General features: G+C 47.0%; 1 protein-coding gene across 1 annotated transcript in view; it reads right to left on the bottom strand.

Moving 5' to 3' along the window:
• Nucleotides 1-11,528: 11,528 nt before the first annotated feature.
• LOC309539452 (solute carrier family 2, facilitated glucose transporter member 5-like) overlaps nucleotides 11,529-27,392 on the bottom strand; it is a 30,280-nt gene continuing 14,416 nt past the window's right edge. The window contains exons 8-13 of the mRNA XM_082235730.1: nucleotides 24,537-24,724; nucleotides 24,077-24,187; nucleotides 23,453-23,554; nucleotides 15,448-15,523; nucleotides 15,211-15,338; nucleotides 11,529-12,152 (exon numbers count right to left, since the gene is read on the bottom strand). Of these exons, the coding sequence (XP_082091856.1) occupies nucleotides 11,985-12,152; nucleotides 15,211-15,338; nucleotides 15,448-15,523; nucleotides 23,453-23,554; nucleotides 24,077-24,187; nucleotides 24,537-24,724 (773 nt within the window). The 3' untranslated portion in view covers nucleotides 11,529-11,984. The remainder of the gene's footprint in view (nucleotides 12,153-15,210; nucleotides 15,339-15,447; nucleotides 15,524-23,452; nucleotides 23,555-24,076; nucleotides 24,188-24,536; nucleotides 24,725-27,392) is intronic.

Below are 27,392 nucleotides of genomic sequence, written 5' to 3'. Positions count from 1 at the left end.
GAATTTTACAATCTAACAAGACCACTGATCCATAACAATAACATTAAAACACACATCCAATGTTCCATATCTTTATCTTTCATTTACTTGTTTCATCGACCTCCTCACACCTCCCTTTTTGTATTCTAATTTAATTAATTGTTTCAGCAAATTCTTTCCATCTTTCTCAATTGTTATATAATTTATCTTAACAATCTAACCTATTAATTAACTCAGCAAATCCTTTCCATCTTTCACTATATTCTGTCATTCAATTTACCTTAATTTATTAACCTTATCTTACCATAAAAAACCTTAAAACTTAATACTTATTTGTACATGACTCCTTATATCATTTCTACTAAAGCCAAATAGTTTCATTCCAACATTTTTCCTAATACTCATTAATTTTACACTAATTTTCAAAATAAATTTTTAAAAACTTTCTTCCAATCTCAGCCCCACTCACCTCACAGAGTGTTTGTTGTGGGGGAGGAAGGGAAAGGAGAATGTTAGCCGCTTTGAGACTCCTGAAGGGGAGTGAAAGGCGGGATATCAAATCCAAACTCTTCTTCTTCTTCTTCTTCTTCTTCATCCAACGTCTCTTCTTCCTGGTCTCGGATTTTGTCAGTCCTTCTTGTCCATTCCATCTAGTCCATCAACCTGGTGATCTTATGTCCGAGGCTCTTAAGTCTTTTCCATGTCCCTTCTGCAGATCTTCTTCTTGTTTATACCTGCACTTTACTTTGTCTTTTGTTGATCTTTTTCTTAATTTCTTTCCTTTCTCATTGGGGGGTATGTCTCGGGAGGACTCCAATCCAAAAATATCTCCATCTCCCCTCAGCAGATCAGCCCATTCCCCACAGTCCCATTCCCCACAGTCAACACTGTAATCCAGAAAGTATTTAAGAGCATGTTTCAAAGTCCTTCCAAAATTAAGAGCCCTCACAACCCCAGGACCCCCCCCCCGGTCCACTCCAGATTCAAACTTCAAGAACAGCAGCTTATGCTCCTGCAAGGCCTTGAGTCTCTCCATTTGTGTTACTTGAGGTTCAACAGCAACCTCCTCCATTATCTTCTGCACTTGCACTTGCCCTGTCAAAACAGGTTCCTGGGTTGGTTCCTGAATGGTTTCTATATGGGTATTCGCCGTTTGTCCAAAGTTTTTAACTGCAACAGTCATCAAATCCATCTTCTCATGCATCTGCTCCAGCAAAGCGCTTGTCTTGCAAAAAGCAAGCACCAAAGCTTCTTCTAAACACATTTTTATTCAAGGTCAGAGTCTGGTCTCACGATCCTAATCTTCACAGCTGTGAAATCCCCAGATCGACTCCAGCAGCAATTTAACAAGCTCCCTCTAGAGGAGACAATTTCTATTTGTATCCATCTTTTGGAAGCAGGACCAACAAAAGAAAGTTACTTTCATTTTTCAAATATTTTGTTTCTTTTGAATGCAAAAGGCAACATTGGAATCAATTTGTTTCTCTTTTTTAACTATCTGTCAAAAGACGTTCCATTCACAGTCAATGAACTTCCCCATAAATTTCTGTCTCTGACACCCCGTTCCCAGGTTTGAGACGGTGGAAATTTATCTTTCTTTACTCTCTCTCCTGCAGGCTTGAACAGTCAAAAATCCCCCCCCCCTTTTCTCCTGCTTCCAAGAGGGGTTTTGGTGGTAATAACTGAAGGAAATTTAGACCTTTATATACGACTTTCCAGACTTTAGCTTGCAAAGTTTTTGCTTCAATCTATTTATGGGAGGCGGTCTTCCTGTTTAGAACCTTCCCGCTTCAGTGCCAAATTAAAATGTTTCTTAATCCAATTTTCCATTCTACTCATGGGTACTTGTTTAGAGTCCAATTGTCCACAGGAAAAAGTCAGCGCTCTCCAGCAACGGCTGTGCGGCTTCACTCCGTAAAAGTAGTGGTTGATTCAAAACACCACGCCACTCACCCCAAGTTGCTTCAGATCCCCAAAAAAGGGTTTCCCTGCGAGTAGGGGAGGCGCTCCTGGTGTCAGCCGAATCCCACGTTCCCAGGCTTCCTCCGCCTGGGATTTTTAAAGGGTCTCCGCCTTCGCCACGGCGGCAAGACACAATTTTCACGGAGCGGGTTCCTCTCGGTCAGAGGAACTCTGCCATTGCCGATGGCGCTAACCCGGAAGTCCCTGTAGTATAAAATAAATATGACACTATTGTAGATGATAAAAAAATAAAATTATTATTATTTTCTTACCTGCACTGATGATAGTCATTGTTTGGATAGGGGGGCTTTTATCCATTTCCGCAGTCACACAATCAATCAATCAATCAATCAATCAGTAGCCGAACTGGGTTCCACACAGTCACAAAAACAAATGAACCGGAAAAGCCTCAAAAAACAAAAATGCAAAATAAATAGCAAAAACAAAAGCGCCAAACTTAATCCGTTCCAGAAGTCCATTTGACTTCCGAAATGTTTGAAAACCAAGGCACATCTTCTGATTGGTGCAGATTCATTCTGAACTGGGCTCTTAAGCTGTCTCAAGGAGTCCATATGAAATCTGAACTGAATCTGAATTGGAACTTTTACATAATTCTGGTGCATCCTTAATTCCATGGTTGAGGCTCCACACTTGTCTTTGGTTGTTGTTGTTTTTAGCTCAGCGGAAGAAGATGAGGTTTGCATGGACAAGGTCCTGGATTCATTCCCAGGCATTGTAAGTTATGAAAAGTTTGCCTCAGAACCCCGAAGCCTTGGGATACTGCCATTCTGCAACCCCCATCAGAGGACTGTCACTCCCCTGTTCAAAAAAAAGAGGGCCCATTTGTGGGCGATGGAACATCTCAGAGTGTTTGGAACCATTCCCCAGACAAACCACCACTTCAGAAGAGCTAATAGAGGAAAGATCAGGCCTCAAGGAAGTGTTGAAATCAGTTACTGTTAACACCCTTCAGACTTGAATCCTTATGAAACACAGGCGTGTGTGTGTGTTTTCTTTGCAAATGTCTCTGGGTTGTTTCTTCTAACGGCTGTCCTTGTGGGCGGTTTCCTTTGGGACAGCTTGTTCTTGGACGCCCCCTCCCCTTCTCCTGAGCAAGCACTCTGCCAGCCAAACAGGGAGAATTTGAATGACTTCATTGCGGCAGCGCTCCAGGAACAGAAGAAGCTACACATATTAGCACTGCACACTTAATGATCCCATCCAATTTTTTGTGTGTTTACTATTTCTATTTAAGGGCTGGGACTGGATGAGATAAAATTGCTTCTTTTTCAATACCTTTGTGACCTCAGAAGGGAGTAGGTTAGGGACACGTGCATTGTAGCTCATGCTAGTTCTACTCTGAGTAGCATTGAATGCAGCACCAAACTGGTGTCTCTTTTCCCCTTTGATGGTTGCCTTGGAAGTACACGCAGGTCTCCCTTACCTCTGTGCCCCGTTAACCCCAAACTTAAGTCTCTGGCACTGGACCATAAAGAAGGCTGATCACAGAAGAATTGATGCTTTTGAATTATGATGCTGGAGGAGACTCTTGAGAGTCCCATGGACTGCAAGAAGATCCAACCTCTCCATTCTGTAGGAAATCAGCCCTGAGTGCCCACTGGAAGGACAGATCCTGAAGCTGAGGCTCCAATACTTTGGCCACCTCATGAGAAGAGAAGACTCCCTGGAAAAGATGTTGGGAAAGATGGAGGGCACAAGGAGAAGGGGACAACAGAGGATGAGATGGTTGGACAGTGTTCTCGAAGCTACCAACATGAGTTTGACCAAACTGCTGGAGGCAGTGGAAGACAGGATTGCCTGGCATGCTATGGTCCATGGGGTCATGAAGAGTCGGACATGACTAAACGACTAAACAACAACAACAAAGTCTCTGGCATGTTAAACCAGGGACTTTACTGATCTTCTTTTCACCTAGTTAAGTGGCAACCTGGTTCAGAGGAGGTGCCTGGGAACAGCCCAGGCAACTGCTATGTGGGATCCCAGAGTGATGCCTTAAGAGATGTGGGCTATCCTCTTCATCCTCCGGGGCTTTGTGAGGGCTGCAGCTCACTCCTGGTTTTCCTTGCTGACAGAGGGCAGACCACTGGACCCACTTCCCTTGGAAGGGGAAGAAAGCTCTTGCCATTGCTCCTGCTCCTCAGTGGCTTCTTCTCACCTTCTTCCTCCTCGTCATGTTGTTTCCTCCACCATCACCCCACCTGGAACTTTTTTCAGTGGGAGTCTCCATGTTGCTAAGAGGGGCCATGTCCTACCTCTGGTACTCCTCTCCTTCCACTTCACTCTTCGGATGCAAGCAAGAGCTGGTAGGTGTCCCATGGTTGAACTTTGATGCCCCCAAACACAGCAATATCATGTTTAAATTGCAGGACTGGACTGAACACTCACTTGTTCTTGTGGGGAGTGAAGAAGAAGAAGAAGAAGAAGAAGAAGAAGAAGAAGAAGAAGAAGAAGAAGAAGAAGAAGAAGAGAAGAAGAAGAGAAGGAGGAGGAGGAGGAGTTTGGATTTGATATCCCGCTTTATCACTACCCTAAGGATTCTCAAAGCAGTTAACATTCTCCTTTCCCTTCCTCCCGTACAACAAACACTCTTTGAAGTGAGTGGGGCTGAGAGACTTCAAAGATGTGTGACTAGCTCAAGTTCACCCAGCAGCTGCATGTGGAGGAGCGGAGACACGAAACTGGTTCACCAGATTACGAGTCTACCGCTCTTAACCACTACACCACAGTGGCTCTCAGTAAATTGTGATGTCAGAACCTAACTTACTTTGTGAAAAAAAAAAACTATTGCATGGAGAATGTGTTTCTTTCCCAGCACATGCCTATAGCTGTTCCCCTATCTATTACAGCTTTTTCCTCCTTCACTATGTGATCCCAGCCAGCATGCCCATCTGGGCTGATTTTTACATTTTCACGGAAATGTCCAGGTTTGGGAGATTTTGGGAGGCTCGGACGGTTTGGGCTCAGACTTGGGCTGCTCTGCAAACTGCTACTGCTGCCAGTCCCAACTGGGGAAAGAGGCTCCTTGGCTTCCCTGGTTCGGGCTGGTTCTTTTTTGCTCTTCAAGATATGGCAACCCTATTAATGCCATTCACAGCAGTTATGTAGGAGGCTTGTGATGCTTTTCATATATTATAAATTACAAAACAAAACATTTTGGCTTTTGCTTTTGAGATGCTGCTGCCAAAACAACTGTTATAGTGCTTTGAGGATAGATTACTCAGAAACTACTATCCTCCAGGCTCAGCCTATGTGGTATTAATATGTCTAGTATGTCCCATTTTTTTGAATTATGGTGCTGGAGGAGACTCTTGAGAGTCCCATGGACTGCAAGAAGATCCAACCTCTCCATTCTGAAGGAAATCAGCCCTGAGTGCTCACTGGAAGGACAGATCCTGAAGCTGAGGCTCCAATACTTTGGCCATCTCAGGAGAAGAGAAGACTACCTGGAAAAGACCCTGATGCTGGGAAAGATGGAGGGCACAAGGAGAAGGGGACAACAGAGGATGAGATGGTTGGACAGTGTTCTTGAAGCCACCAACATGAGTTTGACCAAACTGTGGTAGGTAGTGGAAGACAGGAGTGCCTGGCGTGCTCTGGTCCATGGGGTCATGAAGAATCGGACACGACTAAACGACTAAACAACAACATGCCCCAATTTGCCCATCAAGCCCAGCTACATGTTCTTACAGAAGCAAACTGTGAAAACCTGGCAAGCAGTGTGGCCAGTGTGGTGTAGTGGTTAAGAGCGGTAGTCACGTAATCTGGGAAACCGGGTTCGTGTCTCCGCTCCTCCACATGCAGCTGCTGGGTGACCTTGGGCCAGTCACACTTCTCTGAAGTCTCTCAGCCCCACTTACCTCACAGAGTGTTGTGGAGGAGGAAGGGAAAGGAGAATGTTAGCCGCTTTGAGACTCCTGAAGGGGAGTGAAAGGTGGGATATCAAATCCAAACTCTTCTTCTTCTTCTTCTTCTGGGTGCAAGAGTACTCTGCCTTCCTGGCATTTTCTGCAGCTGGTATTCAGCAGCGTACTGCTATCACCATCACCAACAACAACCACAACTCTCCATCCAAGACATCTGGTAATCTGCCCCACAAGTAATGGACTTGTGTGTGCTTTTGCATGAATGTCAGATTTTGTGGGGGCAGGGAACATGTGTAACCAGTGCAGTTCTGTTTGAGGAGCCAAAGTTTGGAGTTTGGAGTTGGGGTTTGGAGATGGAAAAGCATAAGGCCTGAGTTGGAGAAAGGTAAACGACTGATGATTGTTCAGTGCTTTTCCTAGCTCTGAGAGTGCTGTTGAGCTCATGTCCTGATTGCAGCCTTCTCAAAGGACTAGATGGGCCCTTGATCCACCATGGCTCTTTTAATGTGCCATAACCAGGCTGAATCCACCAACAAGCCCACTCCATGAAGGCTTTCAGTCTGGGTCCAAGTCTTCAGTTCTAGACCGCGGACAGCACTAGTGGAAACATACTTTAGGGTGAAGAATGCATGGAAAATTTGTACTTTAGGTAAGTTTGCACAATTTAAATGCTTCCAAAGAAACTGCAGCAGAATATATTGCAATTGTTGATTGACTGATACTGCATTTTGATTGTATCCCATGATGTTATGTGGGAGAAATAATAATGGAGAAAAACAGGAAGCCTGAGATTTTTCAATGGAGCTGGAGAAAACCCTGTTATTTAGTCCTGATTATGTCTGCTTCCTTTCCTCACTAAAATTACCATTGTCTCTTAGCAATTCAGAACTGACCTGTAGGGTTGTCTCCTTAATATGGAATAGCTACGTATGTTGATGTTACTGTAAATCCTAATGCATCCCCTTTACATTAGGTCATTCTCCCTCTGGCTATCCATGCAATCATTTTATTAACAGAAATATTTTGTCAGCTGCTCTCTTCCTTTTCTCCTCCCACAATCCCACTTTCTCAGAGATTTCGCCTCAAATGGACAGTGAAGAATCCAGATATTTGCTTTACCAACTAAAAGAGAGAAACACACCTTTCCTTCTTTTATATTTTATGTTATACTAGCAGTCTCAAATCAGTATTGCTCATAAATTAAAAGGAGCAAAAAAAATAAAAGGTCAGTGTAGTTTCAAAATCAGTGGTTCAAATCAGTGCAGTTTTGAAAGGTTCAGTCTGTCATTTTTATTCAAAAAGGTGCCCAATTGTATCCAAACACAGACAAAAGTCTCTTTCTGATCTCTGGAAATGTTATGCCCCACCCCATTCCACCCCCATTCTGCCTTCTTCTGGGTCCAAAAGGAACCGTGTGTTGATCATGCATCAATTGGATGTGCCTAAAATGATCGGTGCCTGTACAAACTAAAAATATGTGTCTTACATTACCAAGAGTTTATTTTTCCAGTTCAATACAGTGGTACCTTGGGTTACAGACACTTCAGGTTACAGAGTCCGCTAACCCAGAAATAGTACCTTGGGTTAAGAACTTTGCTTCAGGATGAGAACAGAAATCGCGCGGTGGCAGCGGGAGGCCCCATTAGATAAAGTGGTGCTTCTGGTTAAGAACAGTTTCAGGTTAAGAATGGACCTCCAGAACGATTTAAGTTCTTAACCCGAGGTACCACTGTAACTTACAAATAAAGAATACCACTCTACATACTGATTTGGAACTGAAAGGCATTCCTAGAGTTGTGCATATACAGTGGTACCTCGCAAGACGAATGCCTCGCAAGACGGAAAACACGCTAGACGAAAGGGTTTTTGGTTTTTTGAGTTGCTTCGCAAGACGATTTTCCCTATGGGCTTGCTTCGCAAGACGGAAACGTCTTGCAAGTTTGTTTCCTTTTTCTTAAAACCGTTAATACAGTTGCGACTTGACTTCAAGGAGCAACTCATAGCACACCATGTGGTAGCCTTTTTTGAGGTTTTTGGTGATTTTTGAAGCTTTTCCAAAACTTTTCCAACACCGTGCTTCACAAGACAAAAAAAATCGCAAGACGACAAAACTCGCAGAACGAATTAATTTCGTCTTGCGAGGCACCACTGTATGCTCAACTATAAGCTCAATCCGACTCATTTCTCTGGACTTAAAAAAAAATGCAGGGAAAGCATTGCATTTAAATTGTATACATTTTGCATGCACTTTCTCCTGTAATATATGTGGATGTACACACAGCTGACACTTGCAGAGAAAGGTGTTTTGGAGATAAGAGGCTATCAGTGATAGCTTCTGAGAATGGAAAGGGCTAGCAGGGACACAGAGAGGGGACAGCCATTTCCCATTGTCTCAGACTGACAAAATCACAAGTTCTTCCAATATTGAGAGGGTAGGGCAAATTAGCTATAATAATAATTTATTATTTATACCCCGCCCATCTGGCTGGGCTTGCCCAGCCACTCTGGGCGGCTTCCAAAAGAATATTAAAATACTATAATACATCAAACATTAAAAACTTCCCGAAACAGGGCTGCCTTCAGATGTCTTCTAAAAGCCTGGTAGCTGTTGTTCTCTTTGACATCTGGTGGGAGGGTGTTCCACAGGGAAGGCGCCACTACCGAGAAGGCCTTCTGCCTGGTTCCCTGTAACTTGGCTTCTCGCAGTGAGGGAACCGCCAGAAGGCCCTCGGTGCTGGACCTCAGTGTCCGGGCTGATCGTTGGGGATGGAGACGCTCCTTCAGATATACTGGACCAAGGCCGTTTAGGGCTTTAAAGGTCAGCACCAACACTTTGAATTGTGCTCGGAAACGTACTGGGAGCCAATGTAGGTCTTTCAAGACTGGTGTTATGTGGTCTCTGCGGCCGCTCCCAGTCACCAGTCTAGCTGCCGCATTCTGGATTAGTTGTAGTTTCTGGGTCACCTTCAAAGGTATCCCCTATGTAAAACCTAAAAGTAATTGCCCATCACTGCTTCTTCTTTTTTTAAGCTCTCATTTGTATTTTTAAGCTCTCCTGATAGGCTACAGAGGAGGTGGTTAGGGTACAGGTATAAACCAAAACACATACACACAAACATACAAACACACCACAATCCAGTGCATGAGCTCATACTTAATGATGTACATAATGGAGCTCCACGGACTATGGTCAATTTGCTCCAGATCAGGGTAATCAGTTACTTATTAAATGGATGTGCCCCAAAATAAATTGGAAATCTATTAAATGGATCATATAAATATTAAGAGTTCCACTTTCTTACAGATCTGGTTCATATTAAGTTTTCAATCATTCATGTCTTCCATGGTGTCCATTTATTATAATGTTGTGACACTAATCTTCTATGTAATTAATTTTCTAGTTCCTTTGCTAGATAAAATTAGGGTTGGTTTTTAAAAAATGAAATTTTGACTTTTGTGCCAACCTGGATGTAGAATTTTGAACACTGCATCCATTTCTCTAGTCATTTTCATAGGAAGAAAAAAAATACTATGAGAGGTAAGGGTAGAAAAGGTAATGTTACATACAAAGGAGAATACCTGGGAGATGGGGTGGTGGAAAGATGGCATTTCAATGCCCAAATAAATGGAAGTAAAGGAGTAGTGGGTGATATGGTGCCCTTCAGATGCCATTGACAAGATATGACATGTATCTGTAGCTTTGGGAAGCACAAAACTGTTTGGGAGCCTCTGTGTCTTTCCAGTTCAACTTCTTGTTGTTTAATCATTTAGTCATGTCCGACTCTTCATGACCCCATGGACCAGAGAACACCAGGCCCTCTTGTTATTTGAGACCAAATGAAATCTGTTAAAAACAAAACTCTGTTGCCCCCATTCCCTATATACATAGCTATTCTTTCTTTCACAGAAGTGGATTAAATTTGCAGGCAAAGTTGCTCCATCAAATTGTAGACAGATACATCCAGGGGTTTTCGTGTAGGGAACTTTAAAGTCTGGTGTCTAAAAACGCAAAAACAAAGGGAATGTTTGTATATATTTTATTTTTGCCCATAATTGGATGCAAGATGCCGGAATGGTCACCCCGATGAAGGGACGAAGCCTGCCAAACTTTGGAATGGTGGTGGTTTTGCTGCAATGGTAGATGCTACCTGTTTGGGGGTGATTACATATGAATCAAAGAGGGATGGGACATAGATCCCCAATAAATACTGGGGTTGGTGAAGGACAAGATGTACCACGGGTCCATGTATAAATAGATTGGCAGCGGAATTTTAGTTCAACCCTTGCCATGCGTCAGAATCTTCCACTGTACCCAAGAGCAGCAGGCTAGCTTAGGTGGTCCCAAGGTACGCAACATGGCACACACAGGCCTGTTCTCCAACACCTCCCCACCACCCATGAGTTTCCAAGTAGTTTTCAAAGCAGTTTCACATCCATGTTGCACATTGCAACTTAAACCTTTTCTTTCCCACGAAGTTTTCCAGGATTGGCACAAAGTGTGCAAGTTGTCATATGTGTGTGATTGGTTTCTAGATTTGTCAATAGACTGTGTTGCTCGTTTTCTCATTGGATGGATCTACAGGGTTCATTCATGTTCAACACCACTCAAAAGTTTGCACTGAGAAATACTGTGACAACCATTTTTTCTCATTCCAAGGATCAATATGGGGCAACATTCTCATAACATATTGCTGAAGACTGTTGTATTCTGTATGGCATCCTCCTTTAAAGCCCAATGTAGCATTTACTCTTTAGGCTGATAAGATTTGGAGTGGGAACAACAGTTGTCCAATGATCTATTATCATCTGCCCAAAACATATGTCATAAGCCTGTTAAATGGCAGTTTAGTATTTGTGTGTGTGCATTCTACATACATTATGCATTAAGAGACAAGATGCGTCTTAGAAATTTACCTTCTAAAAATCCCAGGGATGTAACTGAACCATTAAAAGAGACATTACAGGCAAACCATGCTAGCGATATGTTAACAGCAAATAAGGCCTTCTCGGTAGCTGCTCTCAGATTGTGGAGCTGACTCCCTTCCATGGAAAACTAGGGCCTGCCCCCCCCCAATCCATTGCTTTACTTTCACCGGTAGACAAACACTTGTTGCTGTTGTTGTTAAGACAGGCCTTCGGGTGCTCAGTTACTGTTATGGCTGGGTTTTCTGAGGCTGAGTGTTGTACATTGACTTGTGTGCTTAAAAGGTTTTCAGTGTTTTCAGTGTTGTTTTTAATAGTGTGTGTTTTTAGCTGTTTTCATTCATGCTATGTGCCCCTTTGGGTGCTGAACCGGGAGAAAGGCAGGGTATTAAACAAACAAAGGCATCTCGAAAAGACAAAAAGGGGGGACAAAACAGAGCCATTTACCAGTCACAGAAAGCAGAGGTGGGTAAACACTTCTCTGACAAACTGATTTGTTATATATTTAAATATGAAACTCAGAAAACGAAATGTAGAAGTGTCCCTAGGGATGATGAATTTCAGTTTATACATATATTTCATTATTCCAGTCTTAGGTTCAGTTCACCACATTCCCTTTGCCTAATGAAAATTTCCCAGCAATTTAGCATGCATTTCTACTAAAATGCACATCATGTATGCAATTTTGCCTGAGAGCACATTTTTGCAAGCAAGTTGCTCCCCAATGTATCCGTTTCTGTACACAAGCAGCTCAAACAAAGCCATTGAGATAACAATCAATGAACAGAGGAAGCTGTTTTATGCTGAAGCTGGGCAACTGGTATGTCCAATACTGTCTGCAAGGACTGGCTGCACTTCTCCAGGTCTTCAGGTTAAAATCCTTCCTAGCTCCACCTGGAGGTTCTCAGGGTTCAACCTAGGACCTCTTTCCTGTAAACCCACTGAGCTACTGCCCATCTCCGATCTCCATATATTTTGACTCAGCCAAAATATTGAAACGATGGCAGCTAATAAAATGTAGGTAAGCTGCTTTCTCAGTTTGTCCCTGTTTTCACAGGTAAGACTGAATGTAAAAAAGAAGAAGACTGTTTTTAGATCAGGAGGGAATCTTATATTATTACTACATTAGCTGAACTAAGGCAATTGGGGGATACCAATAAGAGCTTTCTTAGAATCGTTTGTTTGAAAATTCAAAAACAAAAACAAAAAAAATCCCATAGGGTGATTCTCGAGTTTCTAATCAGCCACCGTGGCTGAGACCTTCTTGACTGACCGCAGCAACATGATTCTCTTGATATCCACAAAGGTCTTCTTCTTAGTTTCTGGGAGAAACTTGAAGATGAACAAAAAGGTGGCTAGGCAGACAGGGAAGTAAAGCAGAAAGCAGTAGGATCCAATCAACTTCTAGAGTTGGAAAGGAAATGGGGGAGGTAGGTTGGGAAGAGAGAGAGATGAGCATATCACGGAAGCTTATTTACTTACTGTATCTATCATGCACATAGTGTATGTGTTTGTGTGTTTAAATCCTCATTCACACCCTGGAAGAGGGGAATGAGGGTCAGTCTGGGGAAGCTTTAGCTTAGACTACAGAATCAGTGTGAATTCTTCAACCCAGTCAGTTTATCAACGTCATGTTTTGATACGGAGTCCGGAGAAGTACAATATGCTGGTATTGTCATGTGAAAGAAGCAATCCAGAGCTTGGACATGGCCCACCAATCACACAGCCTGAATTTAGGTATTACTATACCCTTCCATGACCGTGTTGTTCTTTAGTCATTTAATCACGTCTTCATGACCCCATGGACCAGAGCACCCCAGGCACTCCTGTCTTCCACTGCCTCCCGCAGTTTGGTCAAACTCATGTTAGTGGCTTCAAGAACACTGTCCAACCATCTCATCCTCTGTCGTCCCCTTCTCCTTGTGCCCTCAATCTTTCCCAACATCAGGGTCTTTTCCAGGTAGTCTTCTCTTCTTTTGAGGTGGCCAAGGTATTGGAGCCTCAGCTTCAGAATCTGTCCTTCCAGTGAGCACTCAGGGCTGATTTCCTTCAGAAGGGATAGGTTTGATCTTCTTGCAGTCCATGGGACTCTCAATAGTCTCCTCCAGCACCATAATTCAAAAGCATCAACTGTTTGGTGATCAGCCTTCTTTATGGTCCAGCTCTCACTTCCATACATCACTACTGCAGAAGGCACCAAAACATGGGCATCTACACAGTAGCTCCGAGCCCCAATCCACGATGCAATAGTTGGCATCCATCTGTCTCAGATGTGCCTTGGGGTGGGTAGGTGAGTGAAGCCAAACCACTGGACCATTACAGTGCCTGCTGTGGCTCTAGAGACCGATTTGGGAGAGGCATGTTTGGGGCAGATGAAGGAATGTTGTTGCACAATGACTTGATAGCTTTGATGCTTTATATGGCATCAAATAACTTTTTAAAGAAAACAACCCAGAAATTTATAAACTGCTTCACAGCTTAAAGCTTCTAGGGGCAAGCAAATGGGAGGGGGGTACAACCATATTACTTTATATTTGGGTAGATTTAATTAGAGGGGGAGGTAATGGTGCTACATGTGGCTGGGATTAATTTACCAGTGCCAATCACTGGCCATCTGTTTTATGGTTCCAATCCAGGGTCAACCTGGGGGCCAACTCCTCACCCCAATCTGTTCCTGAATACGTTTGTGGCCAGGGCTAATTTTTAATTAGGGTTTTTAAAGCTTTTCTAAACACCGTCAGGAGTTGGGTGCGGGAAGGAACCTTGTGTCTCCTTCCCCTCTCCCTACCGAGACCAGGGTGCCACCCCATCCCCGGTGTCATGGACTGGTTGGGCAAAGAGGAATGGTGGGAGGAACAAGCTGAGGAAGCACCAAGAAAAGCTCAGAGCCCAGGGAGTGGTGGTGGGATGACGCTGAGTGGTCACAGGGAGAAGGCTGGGAAGAGGAGATGCCAGAAGCTGAAGGGGTAGCAGGACTTGGTGAGCTGGGAGAGTCTGTGGCAGAGTGAAATCTAGAATCAAAGGCAGAAGCTGAAGCAGAGGAGGAGGGAGGTCAAGAGGCCAAGATGAGTTCGGCTGGTGAGGAGTCACAAGTGTCTCCTCCTTCTGCTGTGACAAGCTCCCCTCCCTCCTTTTCTCCCTGAACCAGAAGTGGCATGAAAAGGGCAGAGGAGAGATTGGCTGCATACAGGCACAGTCTCAGATTGCTTGGGAAAAGCCCTAGAGAGGAAGGGACTTAAGACTGTTGTGGGGAAGAGGGGACTTTCAGCCTTGACAACTGATTTTTGACAACAGTTGGTCCCTTACCTTTCCCATCCCAACCTGGCCACAGTGATCCATGTGACAGTCACCTCCAGGTATGACTACTGTAATTCGCTCTACACAGGGCTGCCCTTGAAGCTGTCCAAGAAACTCCAGTGGGTGCAGAATGCTGCAGTGAGGCTCCTCACAGGGTCTCTGCCATGGGAGCATATTCACCCAGTGCTTTTCCAGCTGCACTGGCTCCCGGTGGAGTAGAGGGTCAGATTTAAGGTGCTGGTTTTGACCTTTAAAGCCCTTCATGGCCTAGAACCATCGTAACTACGGGACCGCCTCTCCTGGAATGCCCCATGGAGGACCTTAAGGTCCATAAATAGCAACACCCTAGAGGTCCCAGGCCCTAAGGAAGTTAGATTAGCCTCAACCAGAGCCAGGGCCTTCTCAACACTGGCTCCGGCCTGGTGGAACGCTCTGTCTCATGAGACCAGGGCCCGGCAGGATCTGATTTCTTTCCGCAGGGCCTGTAAGAAAGAGTTGTTCCACCTGGCCTCTGGCTTAGAATCAGTTTGATTCCCTTCCCCTCTTTCTTTTTCCTTTCACCTCCTGTGAAGAGGCTGCATCCTAATGTTTTAATGTTGTATTTTAATCTTGTTTTTTAAATTGTATTTTAATCAACTTCTTCTTCTTCTTCTTCTTCTTCTTCTTCTTCTTCTTCTTCTTCATCTTCTTTTCATGGAGTAAGACCACACGGAATGAACTCTTCTGCTCATTAGGCCTGACATTCAACCAAGTCTGTAGTGTACCTGGTAATAATGAGTTAACTCCAACATGCACAGTGTGATTTATTGCTGGCTCAATCCTGACACCCAGATCCTAAAGGAAAGCTGCTTGCACAGTATCACCCACACCCAGCTGTTGAGCGGAAGGGGTCATGTGGGGAGGAGGAAGCATCCAGCAGTCATGCAGTTTTCCCCCACCCTGCCTGCCTCTCCCTCATGCCTAATTCCCCACCCCCAACAGCCATGGATTGTTCTGGGCCATGCAACATGACCTGCAGTCAACTGTGGCCGTCTGAACCTGACTCATCCAAAAACGGAGTCCCTCCAAATAGGCCCGATTTGTTTCAGGCCTCAGCCAAATCTGCTGCACAGCCCTAAAGCAAGCCATGAACTCCCCGTCAAAACTGACCATCAAAATCACTCACCTCTGTGTGATAAAAAAGCACTCCTGATACAAAGTTCATGAACCAGTGTACAAAGCCCGCAATCACAAAGCCTGAGGCCCGCGATGTCTGAAGGAACAGCTCCAATACAATTAGACACGGAGTTGAATCTTGGTAGAGAGAAAGGATTCAGAACATTGAATGCAACGTTTTCACTGACTCAGTAATTTATCTTTCCTATTCATATCCTTTACATCCTCCATGGAGCTTGGTACTTACTTGGGCCAATGCACTGTGCAAGGAGAAATAGGAGAATAAAAACTGTGCTGAAATACGACATCTCACTTATGGTGTCCTGTTAGGGAAAGTTGGGTATATGTCAGTTATGTATTACTAAAGTTGCTAACTACCATTTACATAGAGTAGGGGTAGCCAACATGGTGCCCTCCGCAAGTTGCGAAGCCACAACTCCAGTCATCCCTGTCCATTTCACCATGCTGATTGAGGATGATGGGAGTTTGGGGTCTACCACACTGATTACCCCCTTGATCTTCAAGGATGTCCCTTCTTTACAATTTCCATGTCTTTTCCCACAGCACTGCTGGCCCACGGAATGCAGCAGGTGCCACAGAAAATCAAAAATGAAGCCCCCGTGAGATCCCTTGTAATGGGGAAAATCAAAATACATGATCCTGGGAGTCTTTTTGGACTCACAGCTGTCCATGGAGGCGCAGGTTAATTCTATGTCCAGGGCGGCTGTCTACCAGCTCCATCTGGTACGCAGGCTGAGACCCTACCTGCCTGCGAACTCTCTTGCCAGAGTGGTGCTGTCAGGGGTACAGGGACAGAGGGACAGGGAAGGCAGGAAATGGAGAGCGATGGAGAGAAATCCCAGGACAGCGAGGAAGAGGACGGCAATGACGCAGGGGATTCTATGAGTCTCTCCAGCGAATCAGAGGATTCCCAGAAGGGGGCGCCCGTGGTAAGGGCAAGGGGAGCCCCAGGGGGAGAGTGTCAGGAGCGGGGGGCCAGCAGGGGACCCCAAAGCGGCAGCTGGGAATCAGGGCCAGTTTCCCCACCAGAGAGCAGCGAAGGGAGGGGAGGCTCCAGTGTGCCAGGGGAGATAGCTCCGGCAGCAGAGAAATAGGAGGGGTCAGAGCAAGCCATCATCCCGGAAGGGGAGGAGGGCAGTGACGGGAGTAGTATAACTGTCAAAAGGAAAGTTAGAAGTTGGGCGCGCGCCAAGTTCAAATGTGGAGGCGCGCGGAAGTACAGGGAGCCCGGAGGAGGAGCCTGGTCCCAAAGCCCGCAGGAGGGGGGAAGAGCAGTCTGGGGATTCAGTGTCAGGGCAATCCAGGAGGAGCGGAACCCCGGCGGGCAGAAAGACCCTGCGGAAAAGGAAGGAGAGAAAGACGTGGAGCAGCGTAAGCCTCTTAAGCTGGTGTAGGGGAGGGACTGATTCAGAGGGGACTTCAACCGTCTAAGGCTAACAGACGTGGGGGCTGCACGCCTCGGTGGTGGAACCAATTATGAACTGCAATAAACATCCTTGTATATAAGAAGAACTTGGCATTGGTCTTTTGTGAGCTGAGACCTGAGGCAGCCCTGACAGTAAGTCCCCTCACAAAAGAACGCAAATTTTTTTTTTTACACAGCTCACGAAGTTTGGCGGCCGTGAATATGGAGGAGCAGATAACAGCCCTGCGCAACGCAGTCTCCGAGCTTTCCACTGCGGTAGTGGTCTCCCAGCAGAAGGGGGAAGAATCAGAAAAGCGATGCCAGGATCTGCAAGCCAGGTGGGATCATGCATGCAAAGTGGGGTTCCCGGGGTCCAGATCGGAAGGAATAGGACTGGGCCGGCGGGGGGGGGCACTTTGGTGTCCCACTTCGATGGGAACCTGAAGCAGTATCCCAGCTTCCGAGCAGACGTCGTATATGCGCTGCACCTGCTTCGGAAGGACTTTAAAGATGAGGAGGAGAAAGTGGGTTTCATTGTGTCCCACTTGCATGGGGAAGCGAGAGCCTGGTTGCGCAATTTGTGGCGCGAAGATGGTCCTGCTCGCAGGGATTCTGATGAATTTATCAAAGCCATGGACGCTTGCTTCCAATCTACCGTAGATGTGGATGTGGCGCGCAGGGAGATGCATGGATTGCGGCAGGGCAAGGCTACAGTGCGTCAGTACCATTCTCGCTTCTTTGCATTGCTGAACGTGCTAGGCTGGGAGAAAGACTCCCTGGCAGTAAGAGACTTGTTTTGAGAAGGGCTCTCTGGCTCCGTAAAAGATGAATTGGCAAGGGAGGACAGACCTCAAACCCTAGCAGACGTCGTGCAGCGGGCGCTGACAATAGGGGTACGCCACGAAGAACGCCCTTGGCACCATGAGGAGGGTCGCCAGGTCCGTGTACCAGCTAGAGCGCCTCCTTTTCCTCCCAGGGACCTGGAACGTACGCATCCCTCGCCTCAAATGGGGGCAGGGGAGGAGCCTATGGAACTGGGTGGTGCAAAGGCTCCGGCAGCTGCCGGAGCCCCAGCGTCCGGAGCAGCCAAGGCGAAGCCTCCTAGAGGGAACAGGAAGTGTTACATCTGTGACAGTGCAAAGCACATGGCCAGAGAGTGTCCCCAGAGGCTCCAGAAGCACACTGCAGCCTTAGCAACAGTGACAGACTCAGCGCTCCACGGAGAGCAGTTTCAGGGAAACGACAATGCCTGGCTGGAAGCAGAAATGCTGGGGCACAGCCAGGCGAGTCAGTAAAGCAGTCCCCAGCGCTTTTGCAGCCTACAGATCCACTACCACCCAAGCCAGTGGTGCAGCTCACTGCAACTCTCCAGCTACCTAATGGACTCACCCTGGAAGTTCCCATCACAATTGACTCTGGCAGCAACGCAGACTTCGTGGGGGCGCAGTTTGTCAAGCAGCATCGCATACAGCTTCTACCAGCCACGCTGCCCCTGAACGTCGTCACGGTAGATGGCAGGAAGTTGTTGGGCGGGCAAGTGGTACAGCAGACGCCGCTCATGGTGCTGCAGATTGGGAACCATCATGAGGTCATCAGTTTTAACGTCACACGCCTGTCAGACACGCCTATAGTGTTAGGCATGAGTTGGCTGGATAGGCACACCCAGCTCTGGCATGGTACCAGCGGCAGCTCACCTTTTGCTCGTCCTACTGTGCGCAGCATTGCATCCAAACCGGTCAGGAGGAGGAGGGCCAGGAGGAAGGGCAGCAGCTACACTTCGGCATGGCGCAAGCAGTACCCCACAAGTACAAGGGGTTTTTGGAGGTTTTCTGCGAAAAGGAGGCTGACCAGTTGCCACCACACCGGCCTTACGATTGCGCAATTGATCTCTTGCCAGGGACAACGCTGCCCACTGCGAAGCTGTATTCCATGTCCGAGGATGAGATGCAGGAGCTCAGGGAGTTCATAGAGCACAACCTGAAGCGGGGATTCATCCGGGAATCCAAGGCAGTAGGGGGCAGTCCTGTGTTTTTCGTGAAGAAGAAAGACACGCCGCCCAAAAAGGCTGATCGTAGACTATAGGTTCATAAATTCGAAGACAAAGCCCACGGCCTTTCCCATGCCCAGGATTGACGACCTGCTCGCGACGGTGAGGAAGGGGAGGATCTTCACCAAGTTGGATCTGCGCGGAGCATACAATCTCATACGCATGTGAGAGGGTGATGAGTGGAAGACGGCCATGTTCACGCCGCTGGGCACCTATGAATACAGAGTTATGCCGTTTGGTCTCCAAAATGGCTCCCACTGTTTCCAAGCATTCATGCACCACGTGCTAGCAGGACTCCTCTACAAGAAGTGCGTATGCTTCCTCGACGACATCCTGATCTTCTCGGACTCAGAGGAGGCTCACGAGAGTGACGTTAAGGGGGTCCTGCAGAGGCTACGGGAGCACAGGCTCTACGCCAAGCTGGAGAAGTGCCAATTCGACGTGACGGAGGTAGATTTCCTGGGCTATAGGCTGTCCGACAAGGGACTAGCCATGGACAGCGCCAAGGTCCGCGCGATGTTGGAATGGAAGAGCCCGTGAAATCGGAAGGAGGTCCAGAGGTTCGTTGGTTTCGCCAACTTTTACCGCAAGTTCATCAGGGATTTCGCCAAGGAGACAGCAGCTATCACGGACACCCTCAGTTCCAAGAAGAAGAAGTTCACCTGGACGGACCAGGCGGAGCAGTCCTTCAGGAGACTTAAGAGCCTTTTCGTGTCCGAAGAACAGCTGCTACACGTGAATCCCGGCAGGCCCATGAGGGTTGAGACTGACACATCTGACAGAGCGGTGGGGGTCGTCCTCTTGCAGGAAGACCCGCAGGGGAACTGGAGGCCCTGCACTTTCTACTCCCGGAAGCTCAGCAAGACGGAACAGAATTACACCATCTGGGACAGGAAGTTGTTGGCCATCCACGCAGCGTTCAAGGCGTGGAGGCACTTCCTCATCAGAGCCAAGCACACTGTGCAGGTCCGCACGGACCACAAGAACCTGGAGTACTGGCACACGGCGAAGCTCCAGAGCCAGAGGCACATACACTGGGCGGAGTTCTTTGCGGATTTCGATTTCAGGATCGAGTACATCCCAGGCGACAACAATGTCATAGCAGATGCGCTCTCCAGGAAGCCGCAATATCTCGAGGAAGCGGCACCTGTGGCAGCCAAGCACATTTTCGCACCGCAGGCGTGGGCGTGCGCTTCAGCCGCCGTGGACCTGGAGGCGGTGCGTCGCGCGCTGCAGTCGGATCCGTTCGCACAGTCCAAGATGGAGGAGGTGCGGAGAGGCATGGCGAAGGACGACGAGTTCCAGATACGCGACGGTCTGCTAACCCGTAAAGGTGCTCTCTACGTTCCGGGGGACGATCTCCGCGCGAAGGTTCTGCAGCAGTTGCACGACGCACCCAGCGGAATTAGTAGCCAGAGACTTTTGGTGGCCCCAGATGCGAGGAGAGTTCGCGGATTATGTCGCCAGGTGTGACACTTGCCAGAGGTCCAAGCTAGTGCACAAGAAGCCAGCGGGACTGCTGGAACCGCTGGAGACGCCACTACAACCGTGGGAGAGGGTGGCGCTGGACTTTGTTACTGATCTGCCCAGTTCGCGAGGCAAGACGGCAGTGCTTGTGGTTGTAGACCTGTTCACCAAGATGGCGCATTTCATTCCTTGCGCGAAGGTGGCGACAGCGGAGCAGACCGCCAAGCTGTTCATAGACCACGTGTTCAGAGTGCACGGCTTGCCACGGTCCATCCTGTCCGACCGAGGTCGCCAGTTCGTTTCCAGTTTTTGGCAGAAGCTCCTGGGTATCCTGAACGTCAAGATCAACTTAGCGTCGGCGAGGCACCCGCAGACCAACGGCCAAGCGGAGAGGGTCAACGCCATCATGCAGCAGTACCTGCGATGTTATGCCAATCAGCAGCCTGCAACTTGGGTGGACTACTTACCGATGGCCGAGTTTGCCTACAACAACACGAAGCACGCGTCCACGGGGGTGACACCGTTCTTCGCCAACAATGGGCGGCATCCCAGAACCTTTCCGGGATTGGAGACGGCATCGCAGGGAGAGGCGCAGGGAGCTGAGCATTTAGCGGCAGAATTGCAAGAAGTCCACGAGGAACTCCGACGGCACTTAGAGCTAGCTAAACATGCCTACAAAGTGCAGGCAGACAGGCACAGGAGGGCAGGAGAAGACATACAGGTGGGGGATTGGGTATGGTTAGCAGCCCAGGCGGTGCCACCTAAGTCATTAGCTAAGAAGAAGCTAGGACGCAAACAGCTAGGGCCATACCAGGTTGAGGCCAAAATCAATCCCGTAGCCTTTCGGTTGACCCTCCCAGAAGGTTCCAGAATGCACCCGGTCTTTCATAGGTCGGTGCTCACGCCCTACAAAGCCCCACATAGGTTTCAGGAGCCAGGGACGGCACCAGACCCTCGCAGGGAGTCACCGGGGGGGGAGTCACCAAGGGCCGTGACACTTAACGAGGTCACGTTGATTCTGGACTCGAGATGGGGGGAAGAGGGAGTAGAATACCTCCTCGCCAGAGAGGGTGCCCCAGCCAGTGCCAATAGTTGGGTGCCGGACTATGCTCTGGAGGAACCTCTTCTTAAGGACGAGTTCCATGCACTCTTCCCACACAGGCCTATGCCAGCGGAGTATTTCGACGACTGGCTTTTTACGCCCACTCTTTCAGACAGCACTTTCCGAGGGTTCTCCTCCGCAGGGGAGACCACGCCAGAATCGAGCCCTCCAAGGGGATCGTGCTCGGGGGTGGACACGGACCGCTCTTACTGGTGGGACGATCAACCAGAGGAGTGGCGCAGGAAATGGCTAAGAGGGCCTTGGCAAACAGCATCGTCCGAAGTAACAGGGGGAGGGGAGGACATGGATGTGTTGGGCGAGGACCTCGGTTTCGAGCACACGTACACTGAACTGGAAGCAGAGGAGATCGACGTCGATGAGCTGTATCCAGCATCTACCCCGGCAACTACGGACCTTCCGGAACCTGCACCCGAGCAGCGGGAGGGGGGAAGGGGGGGCTTCGAGGGGGGGATGGATGTCAGGGGTACAGGGACAGAGGGACAGGGAAGGCAGGAAATGGAGAGCGATGGAGAGGAATCCCAGGACAGCGAGGAAGAGGATGGCAATGACGCAGGGGATTCTATGAGTCTCTCCAGCGAATCAGAGGATTCCCAGAAGGGGGCGCCCGTGGTCAGGGCAAGGGGAGCCCCAGGGGGAGAATGCAAGGAGCGGGGGGCCAGCAGGGGACCCCAAAGCGGCAGCTGGGAATCAGGGCCAGCCTCCCCACCAGAGCGCAGCGAAGGGGGGGGGAGGCTCCAGTGTGTCAGAAGGAGCAGCCCCGGCGAGAGAGAAAGGGGAGGGGTCAGAGCAAGCCATCATCCCGGAAGGGGAGGAGGGCAGTGACGGGAGTAGTATAACTGTCAAAAGGAAAGTTAGAAGTTGGGCGCGCGTGCCAAGTTCAAATGTGGAGGCGCACGGAAGTACAGGGAGCCCGGAGGAGGAGCCTGGTCCCAAAGCCCGTAGGAGGGGGGAAGAGCAGTCTGGGGATTCAGTGTCAGGGCAATCCAGGAGGAGCGGAACCCCAGCGGGCAGAAAGACCCTGCGGAAAAGGAAAGAGAGAAAGAGGTGGAGCAGCGTAAGCCTCTTAAGCTGGTGCAGGGGAGGGACTGATTCAGAGGGGACTTCAACCGTCTAAGGCTAACAGACGTGGGGGCTGCACGCCTCGGTGGTGGAACCAATTATGAACTGCAATAAACATCCTTGTATATAAGAAGAACTTGGCGTTGGTCTTTTGTGAGCTGAGACCTGAGGCAGCCCTGACAGGTGCATACTCTAGTTATCTCCCGCTTGGACTACTGCAATGCGCTCTACGTGGGGCTACCTTTGAAGGTGACCTGGAAACTGCAATTAATCCAGAATGCAGCAGCTAGACTGGTGACTGGGAGTTGCTGCCAGGACGACATAACACCGGTCCTGAGAGATCTGCATTGGCTCCCAGTACGTTTCTGAGCACAATTCAAAGTGTTGGTGTTGACCTTTAAAGCCCTAAACGGCCTCGGTCCTGTATACCTGAAAGAGCGTCTCGTTCAGCCCGGACACTGGGGTCCAGTGCCGAGGGCCTTCTGGCGGTTCCCTCATTGCGAGAAGTGAGGTTACAGGGAACCAGGTAGAGCACCTTCTCGGTAGTGGTGCCTGCCCTATGGAACACCCTCCCTTCAGATGTGAAGGAAATAAGTAGCCATCTTATCTTTAAAAGACGTCTGAAGGCAGCCATGTTTAGAGAAGTTTTTAATATTTAATGCCGTATTGTTTTTAACATTTGATTGGAAGCTGCCCAGAGTGGCTGGGGGAACTCAGCCAGATGGGTGGGGTATAAATAAATTATTATTATTATTATTATTATTATTATTATTATTCTCCAAGTGACTTTTCCAGGAAAATTTTGCAATTCCTTGTCACTCACGTCTTGAAGCTTTCATACACAAACCTACTGGATTTTAAATTTCAGAGTATGCATTGGACTTCCAACGAAGCTGAATATTGGAAGATTCAAGATGGAAAAAAGGAAGTCCTTCTTGCAGCACACAGTTGAACTATGGTACTCACTCCCCACAGTGATGGCCACAAGCTTGGATGGCTTTCAAAGGGGATTAGACTAGTTCGTGGAGGAGAAGGCTAACAATGGCTACCACTTACTCTGAACATACTAAAGGGGAGGGTGCCCAGGTTCAAATGGCTATACAGATGCCCAAACTTTTTGAATTACCCACCTGCAATTCCACAGTAATTGCTAACAGAACACAGAGGATGCCACAGATGCCAAAGCCAGAGAGAAGCAGAATCTTCCGCCCCACAGAATCAACTAAAAACATCTAGAGAGAGAAAGAGGCAAAGAAGCAGTTCAAACACTTGCCTGGCCAAGGTTCATAAATCAATGTTTGCTCACTGTCCCCTCCGTGGCCACGGCTGCTCCTCTCTTTCGCTCCAGAAGAGCCTGCTACTGTTGCTTTACCACAGTCCACTCAGCGCTTGGCCTCCTCAGCCCCCTCAGTATTGGGGGGTGCTGAGCCCCCTGATCAACAATACTGAGGGGGCTGAAGACAAGTCAGCCCTAAGGAGTTGGTGCCTATGGGTGCCAGGAACTGCAGCTCCAAGAAGGATAATCTACAGCACCAATGGTTCCTTGGGGAGAAGCCATGTGCGTTAAATGTATGGTGATGAAACCTTAGAATCCAATAATTGTACAGTTGGGAGGGACCACAGGGATCATCTAGTCCGACCCTCTGCAATGCAAGAATCTTTGTGTGGCTTAAACCCACAACCCTGAGATTTTAGAGTCTCATGCTCTACCGAATGAGCTAAGATGAGAGAGAGAGGAGTCGGGAGATGCTTACCAAAAATATGTTTGCCAGGCAGAAACTCAAAGTGGTAGCTATACTCATGAAGCGGACATTGTCTTTTCCTATATGTGTATACGTGTAGGTTCTCTCTGAATAATAGTAAGCCTGAAATTAGACCAGAACAATCAGAGGTTTTAGCTCAAAGTAATTTGTTTATTTGTTTATTACATTTCTGTCCCACCCTCCCTCCCATTGGAGTCCATGGCTGAGAACATCAAATGTTAAAAGAAGTACAATCAATTAAAACTGTAATCATTTAATTATTAAAAGTGCTGGGGTGCTTGATAGTTGCAGACCTGGAGAACAGAATATCAACCGAGTGCAGAGAATATGACCATCTCCCTAGATACACAGCATGAATGACTGGTGTCATCGCCTGTGAACTTTGTGTTCAAAACAAGTCTTTGTTTCACCTGACTCAACCTCAGAACACCTTGGCCTGCATCTCTCTTACCGCAATGACTCCAGTGAGATGCTGGGAAGCCATCAAGGTAATTACAGTGATGACTTGCCATCGCAGGCTTCTCTTCCAGAGCAATTTGGGCGTGTTCAAAGGCTTTTCTGCCTTCGCAGCAAAGAACTCCTCGCGGAGCTCGTCCATCTCGTCCTCCACGTCTTCCCGTCTTCTCAACATCTGCAAGGCTAGGTGGGAGTAGAGGCAGAAAGGAGGTGACTTCCAAAATAAGCGAAGAAATATTTGCAGAAATATTGTAAAATGTATGAATGTTGAGGACATTGGAATGAATTGCAGGGGTTTTAGCAACAAAGTAAAATGTAAGATTGGATTAACAACAGATAAATTAACAGGATAAGAATTTGCTGAATTAATTTAAAAAGGGATACAGGAATGGGAGACGTGAGGAAGTCCGGAAAATAAGTTAATTGAAGATGAAAATTAAGAAAGAGGGAATTTTTGTTTTTTGTTATTATATGTGCTTTTATCTCTTTTTTTCCTTTTCTTTTGATGTGTTTAATGTTCGTATTTTTGTATTGTATTTTCTTTTTTCTTTTTTTTTCTATTTTGTGATGTTGCATTTTTTTCTGTTTTTGTATGTTTTTATTGTGAAAATCTAATAAAATATCTTATAAAAAAAACAAAATAAGCAAAGGGGTCAGTGGAAATGAGGTTTTTTAAACACCTAATTAAAGGCAGTGCAAAGCCCCTGTGTTAATCACAACATCAGGATAAAAGGAATGATACAATAATGACGGAGTGCTGAGATCCCATGACAGGAGTAAGGAATCTCCAGCCTGCGAGTCACTCTTGCCCCACTGAGGTTCTCAGCTTAGCCAATGAAGCTATTTTGGGCAAGCTGTGCCCGCCCACACCTATTTTTTTTAAAAAAGATATTTATTAAGAATTTTAGAATTACAAAAGAAAAGAAAAAGAAAAAGAAAAAAGAAAAAACAAACCACAATCAAACAATACAAATTGATAAAAATCAAAATCAAAAAATAACACAGCACAATCAAAAGACAAAAATATACCACAAACATTTAAAAACAAATCCAATATTCTCAAATCCTTAACTGTCATTACCTTCTTTCTTTGACCTCCTCACTCCTCCCTTTTTTTTTTTGTTTCCTTGTTATTAATTTTCACAGCAAATCCTTTCCATATTTCATAATATTCTGTCATTACATTACCTTAATCTATTTTAATCTTATCTTACTATAAAAGACCTTAAAACTTAAATCTTATTTATACCAATTTCTCATAACCATAATATTCTTACATAATTCTTTAAACATTTTTGCTAAAGCCAAATAATTTCGTTCCAACGTTTTTTTAACATTCATCAATTTTATAAAACAATCCTAATAAATCCCCCCCCTTCCAATCTTCATCCAGCGTCTCTTCCTCCTGGTCCCGGGTTTTGTCAGTCCTTTCTATCCCATCAATCTAGCGCATTAACCTGGTAATCTTATGTCCGAGGCCCTTAAGTCCCTTCCATGTCCCTTCCGCGGTTCTTCTTCATATTTAGAATCATAGAATCATAGAGTTGGAAGAGACCACAAGGGCCATCGAGTCCAACCCCCTGCCAAGCAGGAAGCACCATCAGAGCACTCCTGACATATGGTTGTCTAGCCTCTGCTTAAAGACCTCCAAAGTAGGAGACTCCACCACACTCCTTGGCAGCAAATTCCATTGTCGAACAGCTCTTACTGTCAGGAAGTTCTTCCTAATGTTTAGGTGGAATCTTCTTTCTTGTAGTTTGGTTCCATTGCTCCGTGTCCGCTTCTCTGGAGCAGCAGAAAACAACCTTTCTCCCTCCTCTATGTGACATCCTTTTATATATTTGAACATGGCTATCATATCACCCCTTAACCTCCTCTTCTCCAGGCTAAACATGCCCAGCTCCCTTAGCCGTTCCTCATAAGGCATCGTTTCCAGGCCTTTGACCATTTTGGTTGCCCTCCTCTGGACACGTTCCAGTTTGTCAGTGTCCTTCTTGAATTGTGGTGCCCAGAACTGGACACAGTACTCCAGGTGAGGTCTGACCAGAGCAGAATACAGTGGCACTATTACTTCCCTTGATCTAGATGCTATACTCCTATTGATGCAGCCCAGAATTGCATTGGCTTTTTTAGCTGCGGCGTCACACAGTTGGCTCATGTCAAGTTTGTGGTCAACCAAGACTCCTAGATCCTTTTCACATGTGCTGCTCTCAAGCCAGGTGTCCCCCATCTTGTATTTGTGCCTCTCATTTTTTTTTGCCCAAGTGCAATACTTTACATTTCTCCCTGTTAAAATTCATCTTGTTTGTTTTTGCCCAGTTCTCTAATTTGTCAAGGTCGTTTTGAAGTGTGATCCTGTCCTCTGGGGTGTTAGCCACCCCTCCCAGTTTGGTGTCATCTGTAAATTTGATCAGGATGCCCTTGAGTCCATCATCCAAGTCGTTGATAAAGATGTTGAATAAGACCGGGCCCACTAGTCACTCTTCTCCAGGATGAAGAGGAACCATTGATGAGCACCCTTTGGGTTCGGTCAGTCAGCCAGTTACAAATCCACTGAGTGGTAGCATAGTCAGGACCGCATTTTACCAGCTTCTTTACAAGAATATCATGGGGCACCTTGTCAAATGCCTTGCTGAAATCAAGGTAGGCTACATCCACTGCGTTCCCTTCATCTACCAGGCTTGTAATTCTGTCAAAAAACGAGATCAGGTTAGTCTGACACGACTTATTTTTCAGAAATCCATGCTGACTATTGGTGATCACAGCATTCCTTTCTAGGTGCTCACAGACTGTTTGCTTAATGATCTGCTCCAGAATCTTCCCTGGTATTGATGTCAGACTGACTGGGCGG

Source organism: Podarcis vaucheri, assembly GCF_965113315.1.
Source record: "Podarcis vaucheri genome assembly, chromosome: 8".
Lineage (NCBI taxonomy): Eukaryota > Metazoa > Chordata > Lepidosauria > Squamata > Lacertidae > Podarcis > Podarcis vaucheri.
The sequence above is the reverse complement of the archived record's forward strand: the minus strand, read 5'-3'. Positions and strand labels throughout refer to the sequence as shown.